At 41.3% G+C, this 16890-nt stretch overlaps 1 protein-coding gene across 1 annotated transcript; it reads right to left on the bottom strand.

Annotated features, from left to right (window-relative positions):
* Positions 1–1709: 1709 nt before the first annotated feature.
* uba2 (ubiquitin-like modifier activating enzyme 2) lies at positions 1710–15732 on the bottom strand. Its single transcript, XM_021316656.2, has 17 exons — positions 15470–15732; positions 13208–13291; positions 13043–13113; positions 12884–12948; positions 12700–12800; positions 12506–12627; positions 12000–12067; positions 11757–11878; positions 10859–10958; positions 10061–10215; positions 9751–9844; positions 8117–8229; positions 4606–4761; positions 4420–4516; positions 4137–4242; positions 2891–3033; positions 1710–2800 (listed from the first exon to the last, which is right to left on the bottom strand). Exons 1-17 carry the CDS (start codon positions 15608–15610, stop codon positions 2589–2591), a joined length of 1950 nt encoding a protein of 649 aa, XP_021172331.2. The 5' UTR covers positions 15611–15732; the 3' UTR covers positions 1710–2588.
* Positions 15733–16890: the final 1158 nt, after the last annotated feature.

Here is a 16890-nt window from a genome sequence, read left to right as displayed (position 1 = left end):
CAGTAAATCTCATAATTTATTAAACATTTTATTCCAGTGTTGTTGTGCTTGGACAGTATTTACACAACAGCGCAACTGCTCTTCATCCATCCATCCGTTGTTGTCCCAGGTGGTCATTGGGCAAGAGGCGGGGTACGCCTGGACAGGTTGAAGGTGTAACTGAATTGATTACATTATTAATAAAATATAAAAATCTAAGCCCAAAAGAAACATTATGTTACAAAATAAATATAGTATACCTGTATCCATGATTAGATAAGTAAAACCACCCTTATATATATATATATATATATATATATATATATATATATATATATATATATATATAGTTTATCCTGCTGAAACTGTCTGTCAAGACTGTTTTTCTCACAAAACCAATGATCTTTGATCCAACTACACTGTTTTCCTCAGCTTGTGTGCTTGCAGCAACGTTGCGTCACTGCTTATCAGGAACGTCACCTGCAAAATACAAAGGGCAGCAACTGTTTACAAAAGCTCATAAGGCATGTACTTTAATCAGCCGGGGGGTGATTAAAGGTAAACATGGATCTCTGACTCCATCCAGACGTGATTTTCACACCGGTGACCCACCAGTCTGTTTACAGCAAGTATTCACATTCAGTCCTGAAAAACATCTTAATGAGCAGCTGTTATCCGCTTTAGATGAGCAGCCGTCATCACAGGCAGCCAAACACCAGCAGGTTTCCCTAACGTCAACAAATGTATTCAGTTTTCTGAACCTCAGATCTGAGTCAAGGAGAAAATCAGGATCTTTTGGTCTCTTAAAAGTCACCATGTGAAGATTTTGAGATGAAAACATTGACATTCAGCTGCTTGGAATAAAAAAAAAAGCAATAATTTCACATCATTTTCCAAGAGTTTTTTTTAACCAAAACAGTTTTACTGAGTAGAATTTAGACCTATTTGGCTCTCAAGTGACTGCCACTGGCAGCAAAACGGTCTGGGGTCCTTCTGCATGGATGGGTTCTCTCCAGCTTTCTCTTGCAGTCCAATTCTTCTTTAGGTTGCTTAACCTCTTCTTCTGTTTACTTGCCTTTTTCAGCACACGCCGCTTTTTTCCTGGTTGTTATTCCACACAGCTGCAGCTACGGGCAGCCTACACTGCAAAAAGGGAAATACAAGTCAGTAAAATGTTCTTGAAATTTGTATTTTTCCTTGATTTGAGCTGGTAAATACGACTATTTGCCAATGGAATAAGATTTTTACACTTAAAATAGATCAATTCATCTCCATCTTGTTTCAAGTGTAGGATATCTAATTATCTTATTTTAAGGGTAAAAACACTCATTCCATAGGCAAATAGTTTCATTTAGCTGCTCAAATCAAGGAGAAATAAACTAATTTCAAGAAAGTTTACTTACTTTTAGTTTTTTTGAAGAGTGTGAAGCACAATTTGCATTGGGTGGGGGAGGGGTGTGACAAAGCTAGACACCTGGTTCTGATTGGTTGTTTCTAACTGGGAGCGGTGTATTTCTACAAATGGCAGCAGAGCCACTGGAAGTAGCTTGATTTGTTTCTGATTATGTGTCATTTTACTGCAACAGTTTTAATAAATACCTTAAAAATACCTACTCCGGTTTTAAGTTTCTTGTGCATTTCTTTTCTCTACCACGCATTTTCCTTCCACTTAAGTCTCCATTAATATTGTCACATACAGGACAAACCAAAAAGGCAAACTTGACAAAAAGGGTGAGAAACTGTTGTATTTATTGTCTTCATCAAATTGGTCCAAAAAGCTCTCAAACATAAAAACAAATATGAAACAATGGAAACGCAGGAACCGAATGACCGTGCTGCTGGTACTAAAGTCCGGCTCTGTCAAATTGACCGTTACGCTCTCTGTAAGTCCCACCGACACACAGCAGCTGAGCCCGGTTCTTCTGAAGGGTTCGGTTCAGACGGAGCCGTTTCCCTGCGAGACACGTAGCTCCTCTCTGTGGCCGTCTAACTTCTGGGTTCTCCAAGAGCCAGCGCCTTAGTGTGGCCAAGTTAAAGAAGGTACAGGGTACATATTTGGAGGAAAAATCCTTTCAACTGTGGAGAAGAGGTAGCAAACTAACACCCTTGTGGCACAGACTGGCCAGAACCTCTCAGTGTGTGCGTCGCCGAACCCGTAAGACATCAACAGGACTTCCAGGCAGGAGGAGCAGGACTACAGACACCTTCGCCTGCCTGTCTGTTCACCTCTTACTTTTTATTTCAGTTTTTTTTTCTGTTACTTTACAAAACCCTCCACTGACATCCTGACTCGTGTTGCATGAGAAATACAGTACATTCATAAAAAAAAACAAAAAAAAAAATCACTTTTTCAAAAACAACCAATAGAAGCAGTTCAGGACTTTAACTGATTAAAAATATGCAAACTTGACTGCATTTTCAAAAGTTTGTTAAAATACAGAACCTATTTACAGCGGTATGAAAGCACAAAGAGGAGGAGGAGGAGGAGGAAGGGGGGCACTAAAGATGAAAGTGTTCTTCATCGAACTGGCGGTTTATTTATGACCGGCTGTCTGCTGGAAGCCAAACGGCAACAATTCATCCCACTTCAGCCGGAGCTGAACGGCGCTTCAGTCCAGAGCGATTACGTCGTCGTCGTCATTGTCCGTTGCAGCCGCGGCGGCTGATTGGTCCGTCCGGGCCCGCTTGGTGGTGCTTTCGCCGGTCTCAGAGTCCGGGTGCTTCCTCTTGGTGCCGCTGGTCGCCGCCGCCACGGAGCTGGACGCTGTCCCCACCTCCTCGTCAGAGTCGACTATCATGACGTCGTTATCGTCCGCTGCAGCTGAGATCAAAGATGGCAGCGGTTAACATCAAAGAGGCAAAACTTAACAGGCGGCACAGGAGGGGCCTGATGGGCAACGGTTTAACCGACCTTTAGAAGACGTGGACGGCTGGGCGGAGTCTTTGTTGCCGTTGGTGATGCTGTTAACTTCCTCCTGGTTGCTCTGAGGGGGAGGAGCTTTGTCTGGAGCCTCGCCCACCACCTCAAACTCCACATCTCGCTCCAGCTCCTCGCTGCCAACAAACAAAGACGCAGGTTTTAGATTGTTCGCTCAGAAGAATGGTCTTTTATTTTATTTAATGGGTCCCAGTTTTGGTCCGTGAGGCAGACACCCCGTCTACTTTTAATCCATCCATCCATCCATCCTTTCCTTTGTGACAAAGCTTCTAGTTAGAGTGGCTCATGTTACCCTGAGCTACCTCTATAGTTATGCTGCTATAGGCTTAGGCTGCTGGAGGATATCAGGGTCTATTTCTCTCTCTCTGCTGAGTTCTCCTACTGCTCTCCAATCTGCATTGTTTGCTGTTATTTCAGCTTTTAACTTTTTGTTCTCTGTCATGTTTCTCTTCATAGAAGGTACACCTGGTCTGGCGTCCTGTTAGCTGTGACATCATCAGGGGAGGCAGATCATCCTCTATTACCATCTAACGTAGAAAGTACTCCTGGGTCAATGTGAGCTTCTGTGCTTTCTGTGTCTCTGCTCTGTCTTCTCTAAGCCCCAGTGGGTGGAGGCAGATGAGCGTTCACACTGAGCCTGGTTCTGGTTCTACTGGAAGTTCTCCTCCCTGTTAAAGGGGAGTTTTCCTCTCCACTGTCGCCTCATGCATGCTCAGTATGAGGGATTGCTGCAAAGTCATCAACAATGCAGACGACTGTCCACTGTGGCTCTACGCTCTTTCAGGAGGAGTGAATGCTGCTTGGAGAGACTTGATGCAACCTGCTGGGTTTCCTTAGAGAGGAAACTTTCTCACCAACCTGGAGGATCTGATGGAATCTGACTTTGGAAAATGCCTTGAGATGATATGTATCATGACCTGGCGCTATATAAATAAAATTTAATTAAATTGAATCCTGTCTGGCAGTGTAGAATTAAGAATAGCAGACTTAATGCCAGAGAAAGCCCAACAAATGGAGCCTTACTGCTTTCGCCATAGTGCTCCTCTAGATTTATATGCGCAAGAAGCTTTATTAGGTTTTATTTTGGGACTGTTTCATGTTCAACGGACACAAAAACGAAAAGGTAGAAGAGAAAAAAAAAGGATGAGACAGGATGCTAAGAGAAGAATTATAAAAGAGGCGGAGTCTGATGCTGAGACAAGCGTGTGGAGGAACATACGTGTGCAGAACGTTGACGAGGAGCGTGTAGTCCTGGAGGAAGTCGTCGACTTGGAGACGGCTGCCGTTACGAATCCCGAAGTCAGAGAGGAACTTGTTGTTGTTGGCTGTGGAGAGAAAAAGGTGCAGATTATAAATCAAAGTGCAGCGCCTCGCAGATCCAGGCCCTGACCGGTCAACACCTGCTCAGGTAGTCGGGCTTTGATCAGAACCTTGGACTTTCACAAGTCATCTCAACACACTGGGCTCAACTTTAACTGTACATGATTCCCCTTCCCTCCTACCTTCTGTCTCTCCTTCCTCTGAGGAAATGAGGATGGTTCCTTTGCCGTCTTCTATCTGAACATCTGGAGCGACCATGCCGAACCGTTCCTTCAGGATCTAAAAAACAGAAAGACCAACATCCAGGAGGAGGTCAAGCCAAATCGGACCGACGTCACACCGTTGAGCTCCAAAACACGCCGCGTCACCTTGTCCTGCAAAGACAGAACCGTCGTCTTCTGAACGTTGACCTTCACCGTCACCTCTGGTTTGCTGGCACAGACGTAGCAGTTCGGACTGGGCTTGTCCAGAATACACGGCACCAGCAGCTTCTTCCTGAGGTTCGGACATTTGTTCAGGAAGATCTGAGAGAGAGAACCGACAGCAGAGTTAACAGAGTGACTCTGGGTGTGGGCTGTGCACCCACAGGAGGTCCAGCTAACCCGGTCACAGCTGAACACATGTTGGTACGAGCAGACCCGAATAAAAAACTGCAGCCAATCACAACTAGGGCTGAACGATTTTGTAAAATAATCTAATTGTGATTTTTTTTCCTTAATATTGTGATTTAATGCGATTTTTTTCCTCCAGTTTAATTTATCATGTGTTTCAAAATATATACAAACAACAAATCAATTTGTTTCCTCGCCGTGTGGATTAGTTGCTAAAAGACCCGCAGCATCTAAACTCAGAGCAGAAATGATTGCGTTCTGCCTACAATATATTTCAACCAAAATTGCCATATTGACTTTTCTCCGCATTAACTACAAGCAACAAAAATAGCCTCTAAATAAAGATATTTGTAAACAAGGACTATTGTAAATATGAACGTTTAATGTTTCTATTGATCAGAATATTATTCAAGAGAACAGCTTTTAATTTAATTGGACATCAATCCTTGTTGAACATAAAGTGCAACCAACAAGCAAGTCTATGTATTAAACTGATTGACCTGTACTTAATGCTATGTATGATTATATAAACTCTAAAACAAGTAATAAAATTAGATTATCTCACTGCTACAACTGTCTTCCCTTCCATGTGGAGGTGAACCCACTTTAAACATTTTACCAACACCTAATGGACGTGTCTTATTCCCTAATTGTTACATAGCCAAAAATTGCAGACTCTGCGATTTGGAAATTGCGTTATTTTAAATCACGATTATATTGAAAATGCGATTAATTGTTCAGCCCTAATCACAACGGGACAGAGGCTAAACATAAGAGACAGGGACCAAGAAGAGAACCTGGTTCTGCTTCATTTCCAGCATGCAGGATTATTCCAGGTCCACCAGTAGAGCTGCACCATATTAGAAAATATCACAGTGATTATTTCAGCTGCAATATCTGCCTATTTTCTACTTTTCTCTCCCATCTGTGCTTCCATCGCTGTATGACCTCCAGCCGTCTGGTTTGAGATGATGCTGCTGCGGTGAGACTGTCTGGCTAAGGTACGGGAAGTTTATTTTATAAACATGTCTTAATAACTAGAAATTCAAAGTGTTGAAATATTATCAAGGCCGGACGATATCCACAAAAAAAAAAATAATATCTTGATATTTTTAGGCTGAATTACCTCGATACGTTTTTCTTTTCATAATCATAAAATGGCATCTCTGAATGATAAAGCCTCATCTTTTTTTAATCTTCATATCTTTAAAATCTAGATATATTGCTAATAAATATATTAGCATGAGAAATTTGCAGCACTTGGACCATATTAGCCAACAATGACTGCACTTCAGCGAGTCCTTGGCAACATGAACGTTGCACACACTGACAGCGATCTTATATTTGGGGTTTGGTTTTAATCTCCAGGACATAAACAATCCCGTCACGGTGTCGACAGATTTAATATCCTGACAGCAGCAGCAGAGGAAAAGCCGCCCATCAGAGCGTTTTAACCAAACTCTGCCTCCAAACTCCTTATCATCAGAAGCACAGCACGTACTCTGCAGCTCTGACTGACCTTTGCTTCACTCTCTGTGGTTTGTTGCTGAAACACGAATAAAAGATGAAATCCTAACAACCAGCCGTCTGGGTGGGAAAGTGAGGAAAGCGATACGTTTCTGAAGCAGGGGAGCAACTTTTCCCTGCACAAAAAAAAAAAAAAAAAAAAAAAAAAAAAAAAAAAAAAAAAAAAAAAAAAATCAACCAAAACGTGTCGAACTGAACTCTGAGTAAGCTTTATTACAGGGTGCTTGCTCTTTTTCCAAATTAAAATTCCAGACTTTTTCAAAACTGATATTTTTTCCCCAAGACCTTAACTTTATGTACTTGTATACTTGTGTGCCTACTGCCTACTTCATTGGTTGAGATTGTACAAACTGTTTATTAGAAATGTTATTTTTTATAGGCTAGTATTCAATGAACGCATTATTCACAGTAAATTTTGCTTTTACTGATGAAAACGTTTCAAAACATGAAAATCACAAGTACATGAATTTCACATCAAACAAGTGTTTGATTCCATTAGGCTAATACAGTACGTGACCAGTTAGTAAAATTATAGTTTTATAGCCTACCTTCCTATTTCTCATTTCACAATGCCTTTGAGCATACTGTAAAATTCTACCATACATTTTTTTCCCATACTTTATTAAGACTTTCACACAAAATTCAAGACTTTTCAAGGTCTGGAAAACAGTGTTTCAAAATTCCATACTTATTAAGACTTTCAAGACTTGCGCAAGCACCCTGTTATTAGGAGGAGGAACAAAACCAGCATTAAAACTGATGAAACATGGAGGGGAAAAAAGCACACTGGGACAAATGAACGCAATAAAGTAAGAGACTTTTTTGCGGCTGGTTATTAAAAAATATAAGCTCTAATTGAGTGGATATATGGGCAAATGAAGGGGTGAGAGCATAGATTTAGATTTTTTTAGGATGTGGATGTGATCGGCATGTGTAAGAATGAAAAGAAATGTTTTAAATTGGTGAGGGTGACTGTATGAGCGAGTGAATGTGGAGCAGAAAGGGAGAAAAGACTGAAGAATGTGGGCCTGCAGTTAAGAATTAGCATTAGCTATAAACTCTGTGCACCACATCAATGCACCGTCCCTGTTAAATTAACGAATAAATCAAAATGAAACTTTTAGATGCAAGATAAATTCAGCGACATTTAACGTCTGGTCATCAGCAGATCCATTTGGAACGTCAGTCGTCAGAATCGGTGCAACCAAACATTTACGTTTTTCAGCATGAAGTCAAAGCGAGCTAAATGGGAATCAGATTTTATAATTGGCTCCAAATGGGTTTCAGGAAACACGTTTCTCTGCGGTTCTCCCAGAAACGCAGACTTTCACATCATCTTCATGTCTCTGTGAAGGCTGGTTGGTGCGATATAATCTGTACAACATTTTAAAAGAAATGTCTTCCACCTTATTGGTCAGGAAGCCACACTGAGCAGGAGGTGAAGAAGCTATCTGCTGAAAAAAGGGCTTCCAAATTTCATATGAGGACCTTCCAGGATAGCCATTTTATTATTAACGAGCCTTTGCAAAGAAAAGAAATTTACTTTGTCATTAAAAGGTAGGAAATGAAGGATAGTTACACTAAACTCCACTTGAAAATATGTTTAAACATCCCTTTTTATTGAGCTTTCCGCACCAACATGACGGAAATCTAAAATGATCCTGAGCTCTCAACAAACCCAGCAAAACATTTTAGGAAACATGTTGTGATGTTCAGTCGGTTTTGGACCCGCTGAGCTCACCGTGCGGCAGGATTCCAGCTCTCCAGAGAGGATCTTCAGTCCCTCCAGCACAATCAGTCCTGCAATAATGGCGTTGGTTGTGGCGATTGCTGGGATGATGTTTCCTGCCATGGCTGAAAGAGAAAAACGGCGTTACTCAAGCCCCGAACTTTGGCTGCCGGTCATCAGAACATCAGGCAATTAGTGGTAAAACATTATTTTCTCTGTCTGGTCTGTCTGGGGTCTAAACCCGGTTTAAGAACACGCGGTGGAAGTTTTCTACATGAAAAACAGCATTTCTGCATCACCGGCACCAATAGTTTTCATCTACAATGTGAGACATGGAGCATCAAACACATCTGTGCCGACCCATAAAACTGGTTAACATACCAGAATCACTGGTTTCTGTGCCTTCATATAACGACTAGCGCCTTAAAGAACACAGACACTGAATGTGTATAAATATAGTCGTGCTTCCATTGGGATAATTTTAACTTATCCTATAGGCCACATGTGTCAAACTCAAGGCCTAAGGGCCGAATACGGACCATCAAGGCAATTTGTTATTATTATTATTATTATTCAGCCCCCAAGAGCCAAAAAAAGGCATGTCATGTCATAAAGTAGAGGTATAAATCCTTTTAAAGTGTATAAAGTGGCTAAAATGTTTTTTTTTAACCGTGTAGTGACAGCATCCTGCCACTAGATGTCTGCTTTCCCACAACACATTAAAACAATCAGAAACGTCCAAGAACAACGTCTCCTGCATTGTTTACATTTCAATTGTTTTTATTGTGTATTTTAAATCTATGTTTACTTTTAAATCTCTGCTGCACCTAAAACTGTAATCTAACTTTTACTGCATGCAACGAAATTTCGTTCTGTACGCACTCTGTGCATACAAAATAACAAATATAGTTGTCTAAATCTAAGTCTAAGAGAAAAAGTGATGCAGAATGATGAGTTTAAAGTTTAACTCACCCCCATATCAACTTTTTTTCCACAGATAAACTGTTCAAATGGGCCTAAGGTGCTACTTTTATGTTACGGTTATATTTTTTTCTCATTTTTTGTGTGACCTGGAATGAAATTATGAAATCAAAAGTATCATCTATTCAGGTGCAACCGGCACCTTTTTAATGACATCATGATGCCGAAGTGGAACAATATAGAAATGAGTTTGACAGCCCTGGTTTAGACAAAGAGAGTTACATCTGTGTCAATCTGGTCTGAAGTTTTTAAATGGCTGTTAGAGGGGAAATTAATGTCCGATCACTGGTGTCAGGTCCTGTAGAGTCAGACCACATTTATAAATACAAGTACGCCCTCGTGGTTTTTTGACACTGGACACACCGATGTGGGCATCGGCATCTCTGCACCCCTACAGAAAATACCAGATGCTATAAATCCACATTTTCCACATTCTGACTTTTAGCACTTTGGACACTAACCTGCGTTGGGTTTGAACATCAGACTAAAACCCAACAAGCTGAAGATCTCATTGGAAAATCTAAGCAAACTTTTCCTGCATACCAAACAGCCTTTATTATTAATACTGTGCGCACTAAAGCTGAGATCCCCTCCGGTCCAGAGCCTGCAGCTGAATGCCAGGGTGACTAAAGCTCGTCTGACAGCGGCCAGAAACACAAACTTACACTTCACGTCGAAGCGGCTCTTCATGTTCATGCTGAAGATGTTCATTCGCAGGTTTGCTGCTGCAGTCACAAAGTCCATGGCTGGAGGGTCGTCCTGATTTAACACAATGAGCACAAAGCGTCAAGGATTGAGTGTTAAAACGCCGACTTGTTGGCAACAACTTTAAACAATCTACCTAAGACTACCATCGTTTTTTGATAAGCGTTAAACGCCTGATCAGTCAGAAACGCATGCAGGTGATGTGACTGTACAGCTGTAACTTGTTTTAGCTCTCTAGCAGAAAGACGTTTAAAGGTTTGAGTTTTTAACCTTGTCCCAGACGAGCTCGGCGCTCTCGCCTTTCTCCTGCAGCAGAGAGCGCAGCGTTTCCACGCTGTGCCTGAACAGCTGGCAGTAGCCCCAAACGTCCAGAACCTGCTGGTCCTTCAACCCCGAAGATGCTGGACTCTCCTCCTGAGGTTGTGCTGAGATGAAAAACATAATAAAATTAACCCTGACAGTAGAAACACACATGAATTTGAGTAAAAAGAAAAAAAAATCTTGCACATTCATACCCTAGAAGGCATTTCTCAACTTTAGAATCTCTAAACTGCTGATCTTGTTGTCAACCAACATAAAAAAGGTCCTGGACGATGATGTGGGTGAGAAAACCTGAGAATAAATTACTCTGGGTCTGAGTAAATGAGATTTAACTTCTTACTTTTGCTGTAAAGAAGGAAACAAACACAATAGACTGTAACGGCAACATCTCGGTCACATCTGTAGCAGGTTTGCTGTCCAGACAACAAGCGGTGGAGAAGTTATAGTTGCTTAGATTCAAAATAATCCAGGCGGACCCCTGCTGTTATATATTTGGTATTTTCTGTTGTAGAAGAGTCTCAGATGAAGATGAGGACATGATGAAAAGTGTGTGTCGGTCTCAGTTAGTCCGCTATAAGCCCGTTATTGTTACTAAGGAGCTAAAGCCCCCTTGAATAGGCGTTCGCGGGCATAAAGGGTTATACATAAAAAGGTAAAATGGTTAAATGTTGACTTTGGATCCAACTTTTAACCTGAAAAAAAAAAACCAAAAAAACCCCACAATTCTGGGGAGCTATGAGAACATACCGCTGTCCTGCAGCTGCTGCCAGTCCAGAGGAGCGGGAGCTTTCCTCTTCTTCCACAGCTTGTCCATGGTCAGCAGGTACATGATGTCGTCTTTGAAGAGCTTTGGAGAAGAGTCGATCACAGCGGAGAACGTTACTGCAGCTCAGTGATCACAGTCACCTTAAAGTGTCCAAAGCTTCTGGTAAATTCCTCGTGGTTTAAAAGCAAGTTTTTGTCTCTGCCGGCAGAGTTCAGGTTTAAAATCTGTTAAATCTGGAGCTACGGCGTTTCCTGTCGGCTCTAACCCCCCCCTTTGTACGTCAGACATATTAAACAACCGATAACTAAAATGAGTTAAAGTCATCCATCAGCATTTATGTTCCCAGAGAAGCTTTAAACATCAGGATTAGGAGAGCCACATCCACTGAGCTGTTAGGACCAATTTGTTATCTTTACTAGATGAAACCTGCTCATCAGGTCCAGAGTTTTTTTTTTTTTTAAATGGTAGCTTACTCCAAAGGGAAATGACAAGAAAAAGGTCCAAACAGTGACAAAAAAACGTTTAAATGAGGGAAAAAAAAGTGAGAAAAGTAGAACAATGCAAACAAATTGACACCGGAGCAAAAACTCAACCTCAAACCGTTTTACATAAATAAGATTTAAATGAGAAAAATCTCTCTATTGTCATATAAACATCCTGTTGACTCATCCTTACACTTTTCATTCGTTTCACCTTTTCTGAAGGATATTATTCCTGCTTAATTCAACATTCTAACATAATTCTTTAATTTTAACGCTAATTTTAACTGCAATGGGAAACAGAAACCCAAAAAAGTGAGCCCAACACTCAAACTAACTCTGACTCCACCCCAGCGATGATGATAAGGTGAAATAAATGTGCTTCAGCTTCGCCTGCTACCTTGTTGAACAGTTTGACGGGGTCGTATCCGGTGGAGCGGGCCCAGTCTTTGGTGGAAACCCGCCTGATGTCGCCGTCCTTCTCCGAGGCCGAGGCGCGAGCCGCCGTCTCTTCAGGATTCCCTGTTCACCCGGAACACACACAGTTGTCTCGGTTCAGGACGGACACAGAACCGGCTGCCTGCTTTTCTATCGTCCGTATCCACAACGCCAAAGAAAAGGGACGACTCGGGTTTGGACTCACATGCAGCCTCCGGGTCGGCCGTGTCTGGTGAGACTTCTTGGTCGGCGTCTTCTTCTCCAAACAGCTGGCTGGAAACCAAACACAAAGGTCTAAACCAACAAACTCCACTCTAGGTTGTTTTTTACCGCTTAGGATTTAAGAGCGTTGGGAGTCATTTTTATACGGCAGCTGGATCCTCTGAGTAACCTTAGATACGCTGCAAAAAGGAACTAAAAGTAAGTAAAACCTTCTTGAAACGAGTGTATTTGTCCTTAATTTGAGCAGAAAGTTAAATGATCTGCCAAGGGATAAAGGCTTTTCCACTTATTTCAAGTGCATTATATCTAATTATGTTATTTTAGGGGTAGAAACTGGCACACATTGGCAGATAATCTTATTTACCTGCTTAAATCAAGGACAAATACACTGATTTCAAGAAGATTTTACTTACATTTAGTCCCAAAACTAGTGCAGATCGGTTCATAACCGGCATAATTGGGTCATCCTTGATAAAATGTGAGCCTCACTTGAAGAGGTACTTGGCCCAGACGATGCAGTGAATGGGTTCAGATGGCGTGTTTCTGATGGTGCATCCTGGGAAGGTCTTCTGGGTCGGCTTTGGTTGGCACTCGTAGCACTCGGTCACTCCCTGGGGTCAACAGGTAACGCGTTAAAGACTAAAAGGAGTTCTGAATGCAGTTTTCTCTCGGCCAACGTTTACCTTTCTGATGACTGTGACCTGACCCAGGTAGCCTGCGGTGCCGCTCTCTATCAAAGGGATGTCCGCTGCCAGGCACATCCTGTTAACGTGGTTACGGGCAGCTGGAGGGGGAAACAGTTTCACTTCAATCATCTGGGAGCAGATTTCAGGGAAATGATTGAAAAATTATCTGGAGCTGGGTTACCTCTGTTGTCCAGAGCGTTCATCACCAACACGAACTTCCTAAAGAACTCCACGTTGTAATCCGGGCTGCGGATGAAAACACGTGGCAGCGGTTATGTAACTATTGAGAAGATTTGAAACACCTTTTGGCTTTTGTCTTAAGCAATAAGAGGAAACCGACTTCATGATGCTGTCGTGGTAGGCTGTGATGTTTGCACTGGGGCAGAACTGCAGGGCGCTCTCCTTTGCCACCTGAAGAACAACCAGACCAAAGACGCCAGAGTAAAAACAAGCATATATCTGAGCTCCTCCTTTTCTTCGGCTCCTTGCAGCTGAGCTTCCATACCTGCGCTTTGGACTTGCCAACGTGCTTCTTCTGGAAGAGGAACTGGCGGTTCAGGTTGCTCACATCGATGGTGTCCAGGTCGATCTGCAGGAATCAGTGAAGAGGTGAGTTTCTTTCGCGTGGGCTTCTGCATCTTCTGGAGTCGGTTTCCAGAAAGCGATCTGAATCTTGGATCAGTTTTGTTCTATGCTCTCCTCGCCGCAGCTTAACGGCAACAACCTGCGGCCGAGTCTCTGGTTTGAGACCCCCGACTTTAGGATGCCCAGGCCAAAACTGTGACGCACTAAATTCACTGACACCAAGTTAAACATCCAGAATGGGAGAGTCTGATCAATCCAAGAAAGGTTAAATAATAATAATAAAACAAACGGATGTCAATTCTGAAGCTGAAGACGTTTTGCTTCCCATCCAGGAAGTTTTTTCAGTTCAAAGTGTTTAGAGTAGTGAGGATTTTTTTGTCTTGAGAAAGCTTCATGGATGTGAAGCGAAACGTCTTCAGCTTCAGAACAGAAGTCCAGTTGTTTTATTTCTAACCTTTCTTGGATTGATTATGACCTGGATGACTGAGAATCTTCACCAGCAGAGAGTCTGATAGTACCCATAACAACATGGAAGTAGGTATAATGGGCCAAAAATAACCATCCAACCTCAAAACCAAACTGCAAACTCCCACAAGTGACACTGCTGACTAATGTGTCAAATATCCGGTGAAGACTCCAGGAGTCTTTTCCTCACCAGATCTTTGACTCTCTCCGTTCACCTTGGTGAGGTTGTGCCAGAAACCTTTGGATCTCTGCGTAACGTGTCAACGAGGCACCCGGATTCGACCGACAGCATCACTCCAGTTCCTGGTGCTTCTGGTAGACACGTGCTTAAATGGCCCTTGGTCTGTATGCAGCAAAGTAAACCAAACCTGGACCATGACTTCTAGCTGCTTAACTGTTTCAGGTGAGTCGAGGAGGAATGTCTCCTGCTGCTGCAAGTCCAGTCAGAGCAGCCATCTACCAGGAAACCTTTGTTTCCCTCCGACATTCAGCTTTATGGAGACGCAGGTTTACTTTTACAGGAGGAACTTTCCAACATACTGAATTTTGGATTCCTCATCAGGCCATAACCATCAAAAGCAACAGAGGCGTCAGAGGTATAACCATAAAATTGGTGTAAATTGGCAGCTCACGATACGATGCTATATCGATTTGTTTGGGTCACAATACGATATTTGCCATTAATACCAAATCTGTAATGATTTCACATCGACATGATGCAATATTATCTGCCCATCTAACACTATTATCTACAGTGATATTAACTCCCTGAGAAAAATCCCAAATATGATTTGACCCTTTTGTTTCTATGCAGGCATTTAAATCAAAAACAACATTCTTCTAATTTCAAAATGATAACAACAGATCCATCTGCTCAACTTAGTCTCAGGCCTTGTGAATTTCAAAACAAAAACGCATCTTAAAAATGACCATATGGATGGATATTTTCATTTTACATCGGTGTAACTGGAATATTAATCATTTAATTGATATATTGATGTGGATCGACGCATTGCTGCACCCTAATCACCTTTTTTCATGACCCAATATAACGAGTTCCACTTTTATAATTGAACTACATATATAAGTAACAGTTCAGAGATTTTCATATTTATTGTGATACTCTGTCATTCCCCTGGGTTTGATTAAGCTCTCAGATTACAGTGATAATAAAACCTACATAAAATAGAACAGATGTGTTCATTTTAATACCAAGCAACAATATTAATGTTCACATCTGCTAAATCACAAGTGTTCAATTGTTGCCAAACTCTTTGCTGCCTTTCTTTATTCTCTTTCGTCTGGTTGCTCCTCTGTTCGTCGCTGGTAATCTTAGCCCCATCTCATTATTCTCAGAAAACAATAATAAATAATAATAATAATAATAATAATAACACCCACTTAGCCAGCCAGTCTTAAACAGAAAGGCCACATGTTCCTTTTCCTGAGGTTAGCCCACACCATCGGTCAGCGAGCTACAGCACAAAGACGGGCTAAGTTAGCAGCGATAATGGCGCCAAACCCTCCTGAATAAAACCCAGATGCCAGGTTCATATTTAAACAGCTCCAGCCTCTGTGTCCTAACACGGATTAATGCGCACACGTCACCTCGATAAACGTTTTTTATCTCGGAGATGAATGACTGTAAACACACAAACACACACCCCCACAGCAACACAAAGCCCCAGCTAGCTGCTAGCATCTAACGGAAACCGACCACATCGATGTTCTTGAAGCCGGTGAGGACCAGGTTCTTCAGCAGCTCGCAGCCGATGCCTCCCGCTCCCACCACCAGAACCTTGGAGCTGGACAGGGCGTCGGCCAGCTCTCTCCGGAGGGAACCCACTAGTTGGACCATGTTGAAGCACAGACGTGGAGCAAATCCTGCAAGCAGCACCGGGGGGGGTTAGCGGCTAACAGCTAGCTACTCTTTCTTCAACGGCCCGCCCACCGCCGGCTCGCTTCTTCTTCGTGGGTCTTCTACTTTTTCTTCTTTTTTGTTTAATGGCAGATTGCAACCATGACTTTTAGGTGCATACCGCCACCTACCATATAGGAGTATGTAGCAATACTGAAATATTGAATAACTATTTGTATATGTTTACTCCCCAAATGCTTCCTCAAAATATCTAACAAATTAATCTTTTCCTTAATACATTTAAACTCTTTCCTCATATATCTTATCTCTCTTTCATATTTATTGCATTCTAATATAACATGTTCTACTGTTTCATATTTTCCACAATAATCACATATTATGCTTTTGAATTTTATAAAGTGTATAATTAAGTCCTGTATGCCCAAATCTTAATCTTGTTATCACCCTCTCCTCTTTTCTATTTCGTCTTCCATTTCTTCTTTCTCTTACTGTTTTTTGAATTTTATAAAACCATATACCTGTTTTTCTTCATCCCACTTTTTTTTTTGCCATTTTTCCATAAGTTTTTCTTTAATCATACTCTTTCCCTCAGATTTACTTGTTTTAATGGTAAAACTTATAGGATTTTGAATCGCCCTCTTTGCCAATTTATCTGCGCTCTCATTTCCTTCTACCCCAATATGCGCTGGAACCCACACAAATATAACTATTAAACCCATGTTTTGTATTCTGAATAATGTATGAAATATTTCTAATAAAATGTCCATCCTACTATCTGATTTATTATATTTTAAACTTAATAATGCAGAACTTGAATCTGAACATATGACACATATCTATACATATTTCTATTTGTCTATATGTCTATATCCATCTTTCTCTCTCTCGCTCTCTCTCTCTCTCTCTATGTATATACATATACATCTATATCCATACACACACACACACACACACACACACACACACACATATATATATATATATATATATATATATATATATATATATATATATATATATATATATATACACACACACACACACATATATATACATATATATATATATATATATATATATATATATATATTTACATATGTATGTATGTATGTGTGTGTGTGTGTGTGTGTGTGGTTGTGTATATATGAAATAAGGATAAAGATATTCTTATATTTCATATTTTTACGTGTACCTGTAAAAAAAATTAAAATGAATACAATATTTCTCCACTAAGGGGCGCTGGTAACTCCTGTGCTAAT

Source organism: Fundulus heteroclitus, chromosome 2 (assembly GCF_011125445.2).
Source record: "Fundulus heteroclitus isolate FHET01 chromosome 2, MU-UCD_Fhet_4.1, whole genome shotgun sequence".
In the NCBI taxonomy this organism is placed as follows: Eukaryota; Metazoa; Chordata; class Actinopteri; order Cyprinodontiformes; family Fundulidae; genus Fundulus; species Fundulus heteroclitus.
Note: the sequence above shows the minus strand (reverse complement) of the source record. Positions and strands in the feature narration are given on the sequence as shown.

Excerpts from the sequence above, each read along its gene's own strand:
- uba2 (XM_021316656.2), bottom strand. The coding sequence starts at position 15,610 with ATGGTCCAACTAGTGGGTTCCCTCCGGAGAGAGCTGGCCGACGCCCTG. Across the intron at positions 13,292-15,469 it reads GCTTCAAGAACATCGATGTG|ATCGACCTGGACACCATCGA; the intron begins GTCGGTTTCCGT and ends TGATTCCTGCAG. Across the intron at positions 12,068-12,505 it reads TGGGCCAAGTACCTCTTCAA|CCAGCTGTTTGGAGAAGAAG; the intron begins GTGAGGCTCACA and ends TTTGGTTTCCAG.